At 43.2% G+C, this 16,843-nt stretch overlaps 2 protein-coding genes across 8 annotated transcripts in view; both read right to left on the reverse strand.

Moving 5' to 3' along the window:
* Positions 1 to 16,263, reverse strand: part of LOC123976544 (zinc finger protein 2 homolog) — a 192,147-nt gene extending 175,884 nt beyond the window's left edge. Inside the window, exon 1 of the mRNA XM_046058797.1 lies at positions 16,154 to 16,263. The gene's annotated coding sequence lies outside the window, so the exon portion shown is untranslated. The remainder of the gene's footprint in view (positions 1 to 16,153) is intronic.
* Positions 8,149 to 16,843, reverse strand: part of LOC123976539 (zinc finger protein 2 homolog) — a 44,996-nt gene continuing 36,301 nt past the window's right edge. For 3 of the 7 annotated variants that reach the window (XM_046058785.1, XM_046058783.1, XM_046058781.1), the window contains one exon: positions 8,149 to 11,125. In XM_046058785.1, the coding sequence (XP_045914741.1) occupies positions 8,727 to 11,125 (2,399 nt within the window). In that variant the 3' untranslated portion in view covers positions 8,149 to 8,726. The other 4 variants (XM_046058787.1, XM_046058788.1, XM_046058786.1 and 1 more) reach the window with 4 other exon arrangements.

Raw genomic sequence — 16,843 nt, forward strand, 5'->3', positions numbered from 1 at the left:
TACCCGCTAACGAAGTATTTGTTGTTTTATTTCAGTTTAAATTAAGATGTTTTCACAGTTTAAAGCCAGAACTTGTAGTTTTTATCACTTTCTCTCAGACTGAGTCAGAAAACCTCAGAAAAAGTTCCGGGTTTTAGTGGAAACCTGGATGTTGGGGGGGCCGCTGGCAGCTAGCGTTAGCATGTCCGGGGTTTCCTCCGGGACTGACCTGCTCTGTGCAGCCGGACTTCGGGCTTCAGCACGGCCTCCAGCAGCCTCCTCTGGCGGCAGACCTCCCGCTCTGCCCGCTCAGCTCTGGCTTCGTACTCCGCCACGGTTTCCTCGAACACACCGACGATCTCCTCCGCGGCCGCCGCGAGCCGCTCGGTGAGCAGCGCTCTCAGCGCCGGGACTTCCGCCGGTTCTTCTCCCGTTTCCACCCGCAGCAGAACGTCTTCAGCGGCGGCGCTGATCCGCTCGTGGACCGACACCCGCAGCAGCTGCACGGCGCACATTTTACTGCTTTCTGCGGACAAAGAGCGGGGACGTAAACACGGAGCGGAGTTCTGCGTCGACGACGCTTCGCTGAGGGAAGCGAAGCGGGGGAAGCGAACAGCGAACCCTGCTGGACCGGAGGGAGAACAGCAACCGAACCCGAAGCCGAAGCAACAAGGGGTTCAGGGTCCTGCTCAGGGACACGATGGTGGATGTCAAGTGTCGTATCCACTGGACCCAGGTGTACCTAATAAAGTGGCCACATAACATTTACTCATTAAGTGCATCAAACTCACTCTTTTATAAACTGAGTTTATTCCCCGGCTCCATAGATTTTATTACAGCTGTACCTAAATAAAGATTCCATCAATACTAAACAGATAATCACACATTTACTCAATGTTCTGCCAACAAACCTCTGGACCTGTTGGCCCCGCGGGGTCCTCATATTCCAGGGGTCGCCAAATAGGTGTGGCATCGGGCCAAATAGTTTTAAGCCGTTACATGGCGGGCCAGAATATAGTGGATTTTTTCCCCACCCCTTGGATATTCGCGTGCATGTTCTGCCCAGTCGGTAGTGTGCGGGACTCCCCCCCGTTTTTTTTTCTCCCTTGTTTAACAATTATAAGGACACTTTCCGACACGCTCACTGTGTGTGTGCATCCCAGCATTTGATCTGCATTCATAAACCTGTGGACGCTTATTGTCGCGAACTCTGATCCATCTGGGTTAGCGTCTGCGACTTGGTGGTTATTTTACTTATTAAAATATCTATTATTATTTTCAGACTGTGTGGTTTCCCGCCTTTGTCACTTACTGTTGAGCCATGTTGTGATAACTGCCCCATCACCACCCCAACATCTTTGCTTTCTGTGGTGACCCAGGGGAGACGGGTCACAGAGAGCATCACGGAGCTGTGCTAACTACGCTGTCAGGAGGGTGGACAACAAGGATAAGCAACTTTAACATGGACTATTGTCTGAAATCTTTGCTCCCAGAGGAAGAAGAAATGCAATTAGGCTGTGGACCTTCCCCTCGCAAAGGGAGGGTTTCAGCTGTTGAAGTTGACAAACAATAGTTGGTCTGTGTTGTCATTTATTCCTGAGGCAAAACGGTCTAAAGCAACCAGGCAGCTACACTTGGAACGGGATAACCTGCCTGTAGAGACACTTGTAAACTAAAGTCGTCATTAAATGTGAACCTCACCCAACAGTAAATACTCCGCTGATCTACAGGACATAAAAACCAGCTTACATTTTACACAAAAAGATGTGGATAACATTAATGTAGCTCGTCTGAGATTTCACGTGTCTTTCCTTGAGTAAACGCTGTATGTTTGTATGTTTAGGAAGCAGAGGTGCAGTAAGAGGAAGCCAGAAGGCAATTAAAATGTGCATTGGGTTCTACAGGAGCCAATAAATTGTGAAAAAGTAAATATTGATTTAAAGGGGGCAGTTCTAATAAAAAGCACAGTCCTCTACCTGTCTGTTCTGTGTAAAACAAAGATAAAACTCTAATCCAGCCATGATGTGTGTCAGTAACAAGGACTCGCCCACGGCCTTCAAGAAGCACGACGCAGTGTGCATCACATGACTCGGACCAACCCTCGCCTGCCTGGAGTGAAAGCCTGGGTATGGCTGCTGAAGATATCGCAGCAGAGGTTCTGTCCTCCTCAAGGGGAGATATTTCTAAAATCATAAGGGATAAGCTTAAAAGTGCACTAGCGGATTTTGATGGACTTAAATCGGAACTGCAACAAGTGAGGTCTGAAATCGCAAACAGCAAGAAAGCAATCCAAGTGGAAGTCGACCACGTGAAGACTGACATTCGGGACATGAAAACACTTCAAAACCAGGTGGGAACTCTCAAAGATCGATGCGAAGACATGGAGGGGAGAGAATGAGACAGAGCAACATCAGGAGAGCAATCGGACTCCAGCTCCTATAAAACGGTTGCTAAAGTTATCAGAGACGTATTACAGATGGACCGGATCGCTCGCCACGCACGCCCATCACCAGAACCCTGAGAGACCGGGAAAAGCCAGGGGTGCTCATCGCTAAATTACATTATGATGAAGACGCAGCGGAGGTCTTGAGGAGAGCCCGGGACAGAGCCCCACTGATCACCCATGGAAATCGGATCGCCATATTCCCCGATCACACAAGGGTGTGATTCCACAGCCGAGGTGCCTGATGGCTGAAGGCTCTGGCTCCTATTCTACATCTGGAGACCCTCAGCACTACAAGCAGCGCTGCATTTAGGGAGCTCAGTGTTCTAGTGGGGCAGTATGGTGTAAGGAGTTCTTTCAAAAAGGATGGTGCCTGACCATTAAGGGCTTTGTATGTAAGAAGGAGTATTTTAAAATCAAATCTCAATTTTACGGGGAGCCAGTGCAAAGTTACTAAAACAGGGGTGATATGATCTCTCCTACTGGTTCTTGACAGTATGCGTGCAGCAGTGTTTTGTATTGAGCGATTTTTTTGAGCAGCCTGAAAGCACAGAGTTCCAGTAGTCGAGCCTTGAGGTAACAAATGCGTGGACAAGTTTCTCTGCATCAACTCGATGCAGAAGATTTCTAATATTCACAATATTGCGAAGGTGATAATAGGCAGTCCTTGTAGTTTGCTTTATGTTTGTGTTAAAAGACAGGTCTTGATCAAAAATAACTCCCAGAGTTCTCACAGTGGTGCTGGAGGCCAAGGCAATGCCATCCAAGGCAACTATGTCTGCAGACAATGTGTCTCGGAGGAGTTTGGGTCCAAGTACTACAACCTCAGTTTTTTCAGAGTTCAACATCAAGAAATTAAAAGACATCCACGTCCACATCCACGTTTGAAGCCTAGCTAACTGGTTGGTTTCATCAGGTCTGATTGAAAGGTATAACTGAGTATCATCAGCATAACAATGAAAGTTTATACTGTGGTTCCTAATGATATTACCTAGCGGAAGCATATACAAGGTGAATAATATAGGTCCAAGGACTGAATCTTGTGGAACTCCATGGGCGACAACTCCCTGTTTACTATTCGAATTCCAATGGGTTTAATAAACAGGGTGAAATGTAGCACACAGCTGACATAATATGACGCTCCTTATATGAGACGGGATCCTAGTTCCTTTTGGCTATCATTTTCCATTTAATTATTTTCTTTACCACTGACATTTCATCAGTAGCTAGCATGAGAAGCGACTGAAAACATTCTTACAGTATGATATTGCGGGTAATTGAGAGGATTTACTGCCATAAGGAGCTGTGTGATTTGATATTCCTGTGTTGGGCTCTGCAGTAATTATTCATTTTATTTCATTTTCTTTTTTCCCCTTAGCTCAAAGCACAGTCAAACTAGACTGTGCATCCTTCCTGCTTGACTAAGCGGCGGGGGGGCTAGGTACTAGCTACCAAGTACTGTTAGTAATATTAGTTGATCAAAGTATTCATACGCTGTATGTGTTTCCCTGTCCTGATTCCTTTGTTCCCCCAGGATCCTGTGTTAAACATTAGCATGATAAGGTTAACCCCCTTTTTTTAAATTCACATTTTCATAGCTCTGGATGAAGGTAACAAACATTGGCACAGCTGTAATTATTATTCTTGTTTACCCCACTCCTTAAGGTCTTATGTAACAAAGCACAGCCCTTGTGAAATATGTTTTCTTCCACCTCCCATCCTTCCTCCCCAGCTCCGAGTACCAGGGAATCAAGGCATATTCTAAATACTGTGAGTAATGGGTACACTAAACATTATAAGCTGTAATGTGAAGGGCTTCCATAATCCTGTTAAGAAAAAGAAAATATTACTCCAGTTAAAACAAGCTTATTGTCAGCATTTCGACAGGAAACCCACCTACCTGATGTAGAACATGAAGTTAAAATGAAGTTAGTAAGTTAAAAAAGTCATGGGCAGAAAAAGTATATTATTCTTCCAACAGCTCTGGGAGACAGAAAGGAGTCTCAATACTTATAAACAGACAAATTAATTTCACAGAAACATTTTTACAAAAAGGTACAGAGGGGAGATATATTCTGGTTAACGGATGAATCGATGGTGTATAAACATCCTTAATAAATGTCTATGCAAATGAAGGTGACTAGCCTGGATTTATTATGACACTGTTAGAAAAATGTGCTATGCTTAAGTATTTTAAACTGTTGCAAACTTGTCTAAAACTTGAAAGGTGAAGCATTTAACATTTTCAATAAATTTATACACTCTCAGGAACTGGTGTCTCGAAGCAGACAGGAAACACCTACAAGCGAAAGACATGGCGTAAGCTAGATAACAGTTCCTGTCTATCTTTAAGTGACATATGATATAGATAAAGACTCTTACTGCTACTTTTTCATGAACAAGAAATGTTAAATGTTTTGTAAAAACACACTCCTTGCTGCTGATCTGACTATAATATTAGTTAATAAAATCGGGAGAGACTGCTTTGTTTGGGGGTGAAAGCAATGTTTCCCATAATTATAAGTTGGATAATAATTAGTGCTGGGCAATGATTAAATTTTTTAATCGCGATTAATCGCATTGTTAATCACAAAATTGAATAATGAATTCTAAAGTAGTGTATTGCACACTTTTGATTTAAATGTACTGCTATATACACAAAAGTGCAATAACATGTGGTTTGCAAACACTTTAAACAAATAAGGTGCTTTTTACCAGCAGTGTTCCCTTTACACAGTGGCAATAAAATATTTCTTGTAAATCTCAACTTAATCATTAATTTAATCAAATAAAATATTAAACCAAAGCTATTTGCCACTGCCAGGGCATTACCTTTTATCTAGCTTGTTAAAACAAGTTCCCGGTCCCTAGATGTGGAAAAAAGGCATTTGATCAAGTATCTATGTATTTCAAACATTAAAACTATTTAGATTTGGCCCTAACTTTATAAATTGGATACAAACACTCCCGACAGGCAGCTGTCAAGGTTAATGGAAAAAGATCAAAGAGATTTACTCTAGAAAGAGGTTGCAGACAAGGCTGTTCTCTGTTACCCCTACTGTCAGCTATTAGCATTGATAGTAGCATAAAAGGAATTGTAATAGACAGAGAAGAACAAAAAATATAATTATATGCAGATGATGTATTATTGTATCAGACAGAACCCAAGACAACAATATTACATTTAAAAGGACTAATTTCTTCGGCAAGGGCATCTCTCGGGATACAAGGTAATGTGGACAAGACAGAGGATATGGATGTAAGTGGCACAATCTCAGAAAGTGTTAAATCACAGAGTGTATTCAAGTGACCAAAAGAAGGCCTTAAATATCTTGGCATTTACATTCCTCAGTCTCTACATGACCTATATTATCGAAAGCATCCGCATGATGCACGTGTTGCCCAGACTACTCTATTTATTTCAGATGTTAACTGTGGAAATTCCAAAACCAACCTTTGATAATCTCAACAACATATTGGGATTTGTATGGCAAAAAAACCCCGTGGGATTAGTCTTAAACTTCCGAATCTAAAATATTATTTCTGGGCTGCACAAATGAAACGTTTGATAGTGTGGATTCAAAATAGTTCATACACTCGCTGGCACAATATTGAAAGGAATATGTGCCCACAGCCCCTGCAAATTCCACCTTTTCTAGATACCCCTGTAAAAGAAATGGCAGTTTGGACGAAAACCACTATAAGAATTTGGAATAAAATACGGTCAGTCTTTGGACTACAAAAGGTAATGTCACTATTAACTAGCATGGGATTTGTGAAGACCTTCACACCTAACAACTTAGATATTGGCTTTAGAAAATGGTCAGATCGTGGACTGAAGGATGACAATCTGAAGACATTTGAACAGTTGAAAAATGAGTTCAATCTTCCTAAGACTGATTTCTTTAGATATCTACAGCTAAACACTTTTCTAACACATAAATTGTTTTTAATAGAAATACAAATGGACAGTGGAAACCAGAAAATAATCAGTAAAATATTTCATATATTTTTGTCTATGAATAGGTATGACTCTATACATTTAAAGCGAAGATGGGAGGGAAGGATCAATTTACGCTTGGAGGGAGATATATACTGAAGCACACTTAGCCAGAAGCTCATACACTTGGAACTTTTTTTTTCAGAACACCAGAAATAACTGCCTTAATGGGCCCAACCCAACCCAGTTCGTGCTGGAGTAACTGTGGAATACAAAAATCCAACCACACTCATATTTTCTGGAAGTTTGTTTTGGCAAGAAGTATTTGATGCCCTCAAATAGGTTTTCAAACGGGACATTCCTCAAAGCCCTACAGTTGTTGGGAGCAGTACCTGAGGATATGGACAGGAAGGCTGAGAAATATTTACTGAATATATTGCTCACAGCGGCATTAAAATGTATAAACCCTAAAGTGGGTGACACCAGATCCTCCCACATACAATGTATGGACCCAAAAAGTATGGAGCCTATATTAGATGGAGCAAATTACATATTCATTAAGGCTCCAAAGATCCACTTTTCTTAAATGATGGAGTCCTGTTGACTCAAGTCCCCCAAGTTTAGGCTACCTTTCACACTTCCTGTGCATACACCGCTAGTGTACACGCCATCTGTTCCAGGAGTACATACTTCATCTGCATTTTTGTCCAGGATGAACAACTTGGGGTGAAAGGCTTCTCGTTCTCTTCCTGCACTGATGAGGTCTGATTGATCTAGTTTATGTGTGGATGTATTTAGTTATGCAAATTTGTATACATCTATGTAGGTATAGGTGCGTGAGTGTATATGTGTGCATGTGTGTACATATACATGTATATATATGGGTATATACAGTATATTCCAGTGGACACAAATTATTATTATTTTACTCCCCCCCCCCAACATTTCTTTTACTTTCCGTGTTGCCTTCTTGTTCAATATTTGATATGTACAAATGCTACATACAACTGTCAAAGAAACTCAGGCTATGAAGGTGTGTATATTATATCGTTGGGGATAAAACTAAAAAAAAATTAAGCAAAAAATAAATAAATAAGAGAAGCTGCAGAGCGCCCTCTGGTGGGCAAACTATGTAACACTCATGATCTGAGGGAAGGATCTTTTTCAATAGTTATAAATGAGCTGTTATATACGCTGATGCAGATTTATCAGCAAGTAGCTTATATCGGCTGATATCTGCAAAACAACAAATCGGTCGGGCTCTACATTTTACTGTTTTATTACTACAGGACTTTACTGCTTTCACAATGAAATGAGATTGGAGAAAAAGTGTTGAAACATACTGAATCCCAAATCCTCAATCCCCAAATCCCAATCCTAAATACCAAATTCATTTGACTTCGACTTTTAGTTTCAGTTTTAGACTTGTAGTTTTAGTTCTGACCCAGTAATCCCTCCATCTTTTCATGTGTGTAGTATAAGTAAGAGAAAAGTAAGTCGCCCAGGGCTCAACGTTAAACTTTTCTGCAACTGGCCCCACTGGGCCAGTTGGTTTGAAACTTACTGGCCCTCCTTCCAAAAGTTATTTATCAGTGTTTTAGCAAAACCAAAGACTTATAAGTTATGTTATTCTGTTAACATGTTTAATCGGTTATTAAATACATCCTGGATATAATAAAACTAAACAAATATGTAATCACAATTAAAATTATAAAAAATAAAAAGGTTAACAAAACAATTTACTTTACAGGTCGCCATGGTAGCGGCCTGTCAATCACAAGGTAGTCCCGCCCAAAAGCATATGTTGCATTATCGTCTATTTTCCCCTAAATAGGACCATAACAGCCAGCGGCCTCGCCCCTGCTGGCTGTTAGAGAGAATGCAGGTTTAAGTTCTGTCTGCATCTTTTCACTTTCAAACCCAGAGGTTGCCACTTGATTGTTATTAGAGAAATAACATCTGACAACCACTCGTCACGTAACTACAAATCTGGATTGGACAACGGTGCACGCCATGAGCTGCAAAGCAACTGCAGGATGTTGAGTTTCTAATTTATTTTTTTTAAACACTAATGTTTTTGCAGTGGCCCGATCGGGCCAGTGGGTTGCTAGTTCAACTGTCCCGACGTTACTTTTTACTTGCCCCGAGCCATCGTTATTGTCAAGCCCTGTCCCCCATTTTGCAGCTTGACCACACTCTAACACTTCTCTGTAGACGACCAGTCGTCTTCACTGTCAGAGTCAACAGTCTCAGAAGAGTCTTCAGTCTCAGGTTGTAAATGTTTATCTGGATCAGAGATCCTGGCTGGTTCAGATTCTCCACAGTCCTCTCTATCAGCTTCTGTTTCCACCTGTTCTCATCTGTTCAGCTGAGCTGCTGGTTCGAGGCTCTGCCTCTTTGTTCTCCGGTGTAGTTTCCATGTAAGAACTCACCAACACACTTGTGTTTTTTGAGTTTATGCCAATTGAATCTTCTGTCACATACATTGCAGCTGAATGGTTTCTCTCCTGTGTGGCGTCTCGTGTGTCTCTTCCAATCTCCCTTGTGAGTAAATCTTTTCCCACACTCAGAGCAGTCATATGGTTTCTCTCCTGTATGAGTTGTCAGATGTGCCCGCATATGACCCTTTTGAGTAAATCTTTTCCCACACACAGAGCAGCCATAAGGTTTCTCTCCTGTATGAGTTTTCATGTGTGTCTGCAAAGTTCCCTTTAAAGTAAATCTTTTCCCACACTCAGAGCAGCTATATTGTTTCTCTCCTGTATGAGTTTTCATGTGTGTCTGCAAATCTCCCTTTTGAGTAAATCTTTTCCCACACTCGGAGCAGCTGAATGGTTTCTCTCCTGTGTGCGTTCTTTTGTGTGTCTGCAAATGTCCCTTTTGAGTAAATCTTTTCCCACACTCGGAGCAGGTGAATGGTTTCTCTCCTGTGTGCGTTCTCGTGTGTCTCTGTAAAGTTCCCTTTAAAGTAAATCTTTTCCCACACTCAGAGCAGCTGTATAATTTCTCTCCTGTATGAGTTTGCATATGTGTCTGCAAAGTTCCCTTTAGAGGAAATCTTTTCCCACACTCAGAGCAGCTGAATAGTTTCTCTCCTGTATGCGCTCTCCTGTGTGTCTGCAAATGTCCCTTTTGAGTAAATCTTTTCCCACACTCAGAGCAGCCATATAGTTTCTCTCCTGTATGAGTTTTCATGTGTGTCTGCAAATGTCCCTTTAAAGTAAATCTTTTCTCACACTCAGAGCAGCTATATAGTTTCTCTCCTGTATGAGTTTTCATGTGTGTCTGCAAATCTCCCTTTTGAGTAAATCTTCTCCCACACTCAGAGCAGCCATATGGTTTCTCTCCTGTGTGCGTTCTTGTGTGTCTCTGCAAATGTCCCTTTTGAGTAAATGTTTTCTCACACACAGAGCAGCTGTATGGTTTCTCTCCAGTGTGCGTTCTCATGTGTATTCGCAATGTTGTTTTTATGGTAAATCTTTTCCCACACACCGTGCAGCTAAACCATTTTTTGTCAGTAATGTGTGTCCTACGACTGACTAGGACTTCTTTATTATTAGGAGAGTTTAAACCTGACTTAGGTTCTGTGGTTGCCTCCCAGTCATCACTGTCTTCGGTCTCAGATGGTGAAAGTCTATTTAGATCAGAGTTCCTGGCTGGATCTGGTCCTCCACTATCCTCTCCATCAGCTTCCATCTGTTCAGTTTGGCTTTGATGAAGCTGTGAGGACTGAGGTTTCTCTTCATCATCATCTTCTTCACTCTTCACAGGGACAGGAGTGAATGGGAACTTGGTGATATCAGCCTCCTCCAGCCCTGGAAGTTGCTCTCCCTCCTGACTGGTCCAGAGTTCCTCTTGTTCCTCTTTAATGTGTGGGGGCTCTGGATCCTCCTGGTCTAGACTGAGGCTCCACTCCTCTTTAATGTGTAGGGGCTGTGGGTCCTCCTGGTCCAGACTGGGGCTCCACTCCTCTCTAATGTGTGTGGGCTCTGGGTCCTCCTGGTTCAGACTGGGGCTCCACTCCTCTCTAATGTGTAGGGGCTCTGGGTCCTCCTGGTCTAGACTGAGGCTCCATTCCTCTTTAATGTGTGGGGGCTCTGGGTCCTCCTGGTCTAGACTGAGGCTCCACTCCTCTTTAATGTGTGGGGGCTCTGTGTCCTCCTGGTCCAGAATGGGGCTCCACTCCTCTCTAATGTGTAGGGGCTCTGGGTCCTCCTGGTGAAGACTGGGGCTCCACTCCTCCCTAATGTGTGTGGGGTCTGGGTCCTCCTGGTCTAGACTGAGACTCATCTCCTCTTTATTTTGTAGGGGCTCTGTGTCCTCCTGGTCCAGAATGGGGCTCCACTCCTCTCTAGTGTGTGGGGGCTCTGGGTCCTCCTGGTCCAGAATGGGGCTCCACTCCTCTCTAATGTGTGTGGGCTCTGGGTCCTCCTGGTCTAGACTGAGACTCATCTCCTCTTTATTTTGTAGGGGCTCTGGGTCCTCCTGGTCCAGAATGGGGCTCCACTCCTCTCTAATGTGTGGGGGCTCTGGGTCCTCCTGGTCCAGAATGGGGCTCCACTCCTCTCTAATGTGTGGGGGCTCTGGGTCCTCCTGGTCCAGAATGGGGCTCCACTCCTCTCTAATGTGTGTGGGGTCTGGGTCCTCCTGGTCTAGACTGAGACTCATCTCCTCTTTATTTTGTAGGGGATCTGGGTCCTCCTGGTCCAGACTGGGGCTCCACTCTTGCTCTTCTTTGCTCCCCGACAGCTGCTGGATGTCTGCTATAAAAGGAAACACACAGACAGACATTAAAGCAGACACAGCAAGACTGCACTAACACCTTATAGTAGGTCTCTCTCCTCTCTCCTCCTATCACTTTCTGCAGGTGTTCTCCTCTTTGGAGACCAGACTTGCTAACCCTCCCGTTTTTCACTGCCCTCTCCAGGCTCAGCAGCGTGTTTAATGTTACGGTGACAGACGTGAATGTAGATTCATTTCTGAAACAGTTTGGCAGTTCTAGCCTGTCCTCTCATTTCTCTCTAATTTATTACTTATTAATATTTTCTAACATTGCCAACATAATCCTACATTTCTATTTAAGGCCCCGCCCACACTGCTGCGTTTTCTTTCAAAACGGAGACCTTTTGCTACGTTTGCACCTCCCGTCCAGACTAAAACGTCGATAACGAAGACCTAAAAGAGAGAAGTTTAGAAACGCTGCCGACCCCATTTTTTGTTTTGAAACTCTGGAGGGCGTTGAAGTGCTGACAAGCAAGAACGGAGGACTTTAGAAACGATGACAAAGCCGCTCACGCTTGGCTCTCTGATTAGGTGTCATAAGTCATGCAAAGCAGACACACCATGCTACTGACAGTTTTTGACTTGATACTTTTATGAAAATATTCTGTACCGTGCAAATAACACTTATAGCCTACACTTATACTGTGCATGTCGCCGTTTACTTTGCAACGACTCCCAGTTTCAGTATTCTTTCGCCAAATCTTCTGTAACAACAGAAGAGACCATCTCACGTGCTAGATTATATTTATAATATTTGGCGTGCTAGATATCTGTCAGGCATCGGCGATGTGTGAGAAATGTGTCGGGGAGCCGTTTTGATGCGTTGTTCAGTAGTTCACACTTAACAGCTGGCGACCACTGATCAATCTCTGATTTACCCCTGATCCCAGCCTGACGGTCGCCGAGCTCGGTGTAGTGTGAACTGGGCTTAACAAGCTCGTCCTCTTGACACGTAGCAGAGACACATACACACCTCAGGATGCAAGTTTTAAGGTCAAGGATGGTCATGGGCCACTTTGCCCACTCTCCAGACAAATTATTCGTCGGGGCTCTAGAGACCTTAAATCCTGTATTCTTGAGAATTTTAGAGTACATAACTAAATAAGCCATTAAAATACATTTTCAAAACTAGAAACTCCTCTCCAGGGACGTCTCTAGGAATGAAAGACAGGGGGGGTTAGCCCCCAGAGTATGCGTCACTTGCATCTTTTGTTACTGTATTGGAACTACGCTTATGTCAACATCCAGTGAAGAAGCCAAGATGTTATAAATAAGAAACGACAAACATGCTCTGTTCTTCCATTTCTCCTCTGTTCAGCATAAGTTACTGTAATGTCACATGGGGTTTGGAAGCAACAGAAATTTGGGTGCATCCTTCTCCAGGAGTTTTTTTTATATACAGTGAGGAAAATAAGTATTTGAACACCCTGCTATTTTGCAAGTTCTCCCACTTAGGAATCATGGAGGGGTCTGAAATTGTCATCGTAGGTGCATGTCCACTGTGAGAGACATAATCTAAAAAAAAAAATCCAGAAATCACAATGTATGATTTTTTAACTATTTATTTGTGTAATAATAATGTATAGAGCCTATAGATATCAAGAGAATAAGATGTGAGGTTTTTAACACTATTTTGTAGAAATCTGTTCAATGTTTTGCTCTAAACTGCATTATACAATGTCAATAGAGTCTCTATCATCATGCATGAAATCTGTTAGCTGGGGGGAGGGGGAAAATAATTTCCTGCATTCTGGTGAAATTTCCTGCATCAAATTTGTGTGGAAACACAAACTTCAGGTGGCAGAAGCCAATTCAAAATCTAAAACTCAAGAGAACTTAAGTCAGTGCAGCTCTCAGTCATTCTGTGTTGCTTTCAGATGTGTTTCTCCTGTAGATCAACTTTCTCTTGTCCATTTTTTTAATCAGATTTGGCACAGCTACCACAGCTAGCTTCTTTTGTGTGACCAGGATTCAAAGAGCTGCTAACTCTGGTTGATTAATGTTAAAATAACTGTAGCTAACTAGCCTAGCAAAATGTTAGAAGTGTTATAACAACATAGTGTAAGTGTAACTGTAATTCAATGCTGCAACAAAGACAACATGATGCCTTTAAAAGCATCAGGTGAAAAAATGATGAACATTCCTTTAAAAAGTGGCTTTTTTAGGGACAGTATGTATGTGAGCACAAAGACGCACCTGAGCAGCACGTACGCTAAAAGGCTTTCTTTACCTCGCTGTGGCTGCTCAGGTGTGAGCAGTGAAAATAAGCAATGGAGTTTAACTTTAAATGAACCGAGTGGAACGGATTTTAAAGAAACATCTACATATATAATTTTTACAGCTGATGAATGCAGAAAGTTAAGTTGGTCAGAATATAGAAAATATCATAAAATGTTATAAAATTTAGTTTAGGCTTTGCCTTGATGAGTAGACCAGCCAACAAATGTCAGTTGTGTGAAGAAAACAAAACAGCCCCCATTTCTTTAGACCTCTAGACCACTACCGACCTGTAGACCACTACCGACCTACTGACCTGTAGACTACTACTGACCTGTAGACCACTACCGACCTACCGACCACTACCGACCTACTGACCTGTAGACCACTACCGACCTGTAGACCACTACTGACCTGTAGACCACTACCGACCTACTGACCTGTAGACTACTACTGACCTGTAGACCACTACCGACCTGTAGACCAGTACTGAGCTACTGACCTGTAGGCCACTACTGACCTGTAGACCACTACCGACCTACCGACCTGTAGACCACTACCGACCTGTAGACCACTACCGACCTACCGACCTGTAGACCACTACTGACCGGTAGACCACTACCGACCTACCAACCTGTAGACCACTACTGTCCTGTAGACCACTACTGAGCTACTGACCTGTAGACCACTACTGACCTGTAGACCACTACTGAGCTACTGACCTGTAGACCACTACTGACCTACCGACCTGTAGACCACTACTGAGCTACTGACCTGTAGACCACTACTGACCTACCGACCTGTAGACCACTACTGACCTACCGACCTGTAGACCACTACCGACCTACTGACCTGTAGACCACTACTGACCTACCGACCTGTAGACCACTACCGACCTACCGAACTGTAGACCACTACTGACCTGTAGACCACTACCGACCTACCGACCAGTAGACCATTACTGACCTGTAGACCACTACTGAGCTACTGACCCGTAGACCACTACTGACCTGTAGACCACTACCGACCTGTAGACCACTACCGACCTACCGACCTGTAGACCACTACTGACCTGTAGACCACTACTGACCTACCGACCTGTAGACCACTACCGACCTACTGACCCGTAGACCACTACTGACCTGTAGACCACTACCGACCTGTAGACCACTACCGACTTACCGACCTGTAGACCACTACCGACCTGTAGACCACTACTGTCCTGTAGACCACTACCGACCTGTAGACCACTACTGACCTGTAGACCACTACCGACCTACCGACCTGTAGACCACTACCGACCTGTAGACCACTACCGACCTACCGACCTGTAGACCACTACTGAGCTACCGACCTGTAGACCACTACCGACCTACTGACCTGTAGACCACTACCGACCTACCGACCTGTAGACCACTACTGACCTGTAGACCACTACTGACCTACCGACCTGTAGACCACTACTGACCTGTAGACCACGACCGACCTACCGACCTGGCACCTGTGCTCCCTTTATTCGTCTTCTGTTCACTCCTTTCTTCTAAACACATTTTCACTTCTTGTCCCTCTTCCATTTCACCTGCTTTCACCTTTAATTTCTTCTGGGTTCCCTGGATCACCAATGTGCAGGTAATCCAGCTGCTGTCCCTTGCTGTGTCCTTCCTCTTCCTCCTCTGACTCATCTGTGGGACAAAATAGTCCCTCAAACAGTCAGATCAGCTGACATTATGAAGCTTCGGGGCTTTAGCAAACACAGCTGCATCTGACGGCGTGCAAACCTTTAGACTGAGGCCGAAACGCCACAATAACTGGCTGATAGTAATATTTTTAGTCTCATGTGTGCAATAAAAGATAAAGGGTTAAAGTTAACCTGACGGTTGATATTTATGAGATTCAGACATGTGATGTGATTGGACAGCGGTATTCATTAAACTAGCCTATTATTACTTTTGTTACATCAGTACAGGAGCATCTCAATTTTTTTGAATATGGTGGAAAAGTTCATTGTGAGCAGCAGAACCAGACTGAGAGATTAAAGACTCTAATTTCATCTCGCAGTAGGGGGCCACAAAAAAGATAAAATTTCTCAAGAGCGATTTCTGAAGGGGACACAAATAATCCAGCTAAAATTGTACTTGTATAGGATCCGTGTACTCAGAGAAGTATTACTAGTTTTCTGGCCAACAACACAAAGTAATAGTTTTTTTAAATATGACTTAAGTTCATAGGTTCACCACGCGGCCATATTATGTTAAATACCTTATTACTATAGCAGCAAATACCTTAATACTTTAACGGCAGCAGGTCACTTATCATCAAAACCCAACACAACAGTGGATCTGCAGTCTCAGCTGAATGTGGGTTCACACACAGGATCATCGCTGCAGGAACAGATGCACAGATTAGTGACTTTTTTAAAAGGTCTGACCTGCAGATTCTAATTTTATTTCTTTCTAAGATCTGTAACTGACAGCATACACAAGCATTTTGTAACTGTTTATTATTTATTTATAGGTTCCCATCAGCACCAGTGTGAATGTTGGCTGTTCTCTCTGGGGTCCATTCAACTGTGAGGTCAGAATGAAACACTGATTATAAAATAACATTTTCACTGGAAGGAGCTGAAAATAATTTCACTCCATTTTAATTCTAAGGTTATTTAATTATCCGATTTATTTTTGTGTTTGATCACAAACTACAGTAATCTGCTCACACCTGTCGGTCTGATTCCGTTTTGTGGAGGAGGCTTGTTGTTAAATTAGACTCAGCAGCTGGACTTTACTCATTTTATCCACAAACACCGTTTTCACGCTAACTAGCACTGTGGCTAACTTCCGGTTAGCATGCTAAGCTACCTCCAGTAGCTCCGGAGGCTCCCGGGAGATGAGTCCGAGGTGAAGCCGGAGAGCAGCAGCTTTATCCGGACACACGGAGGCTCTGGCGGCTCCTCGCTGTTGGTGCCAGAGACTCTTTCTCAGCACAACAACGGGACAAAGCTGATCCGTCCCAAAGAGGCTGGAAGCTCCGCGCTCACTGGCCGAGCCCGGGAACCCGCCTCACTTCCGGGACGTGGCTTCAAAATAAAAGCCTCTGCGAGTTTTGTTTATTCTGACCATAAATCATTTAGTAAACGCTCTGGCTGCTGCTGACATTACAGTTATGATGAGTTAGGAAAAGTTTAATTAGTGCTGATTCTAATCTAAAATCTACACCGAGCGGCAATCTGAAAAATGCTAGTTAGCGTTCCCTTTTTCAATCCCATAAACTCTCACGGTATTATGACTGTTATTATCATTTCAGAGGCAGCCTATTCTGATAGACTAATATCTCCTATCAAGGCGAGTCCAAATGTTTCACAGCACCTTTAGCGCCGTAACAGCATATTCTAACTTGTCATGTCCCATACACATGGATGATTATGTAAATGTATGGAACTGTATATAAACAGGAACCTGTTTGTCTTTGAATTACAGAACAAACCA

The sequence above is a fragment of the Micropterus dolomieu genome, linkage group LG09 (genome assembly GCF_021292245.1).
Source record: "Micropterus dolomieu isolate WLL.071019.BEF.003 ecotype Adirondacks linkage group LG09, ASM2129224v1, whole genome shotgun sequence".
Taxonomy (NCBI): domain Eukaryota; kingdom Metazoa; phylum Chordata; class Actinopteri; order Centrarchiformes; family Centrarchidae; genus Micropterus; species Micropterus dolomieu.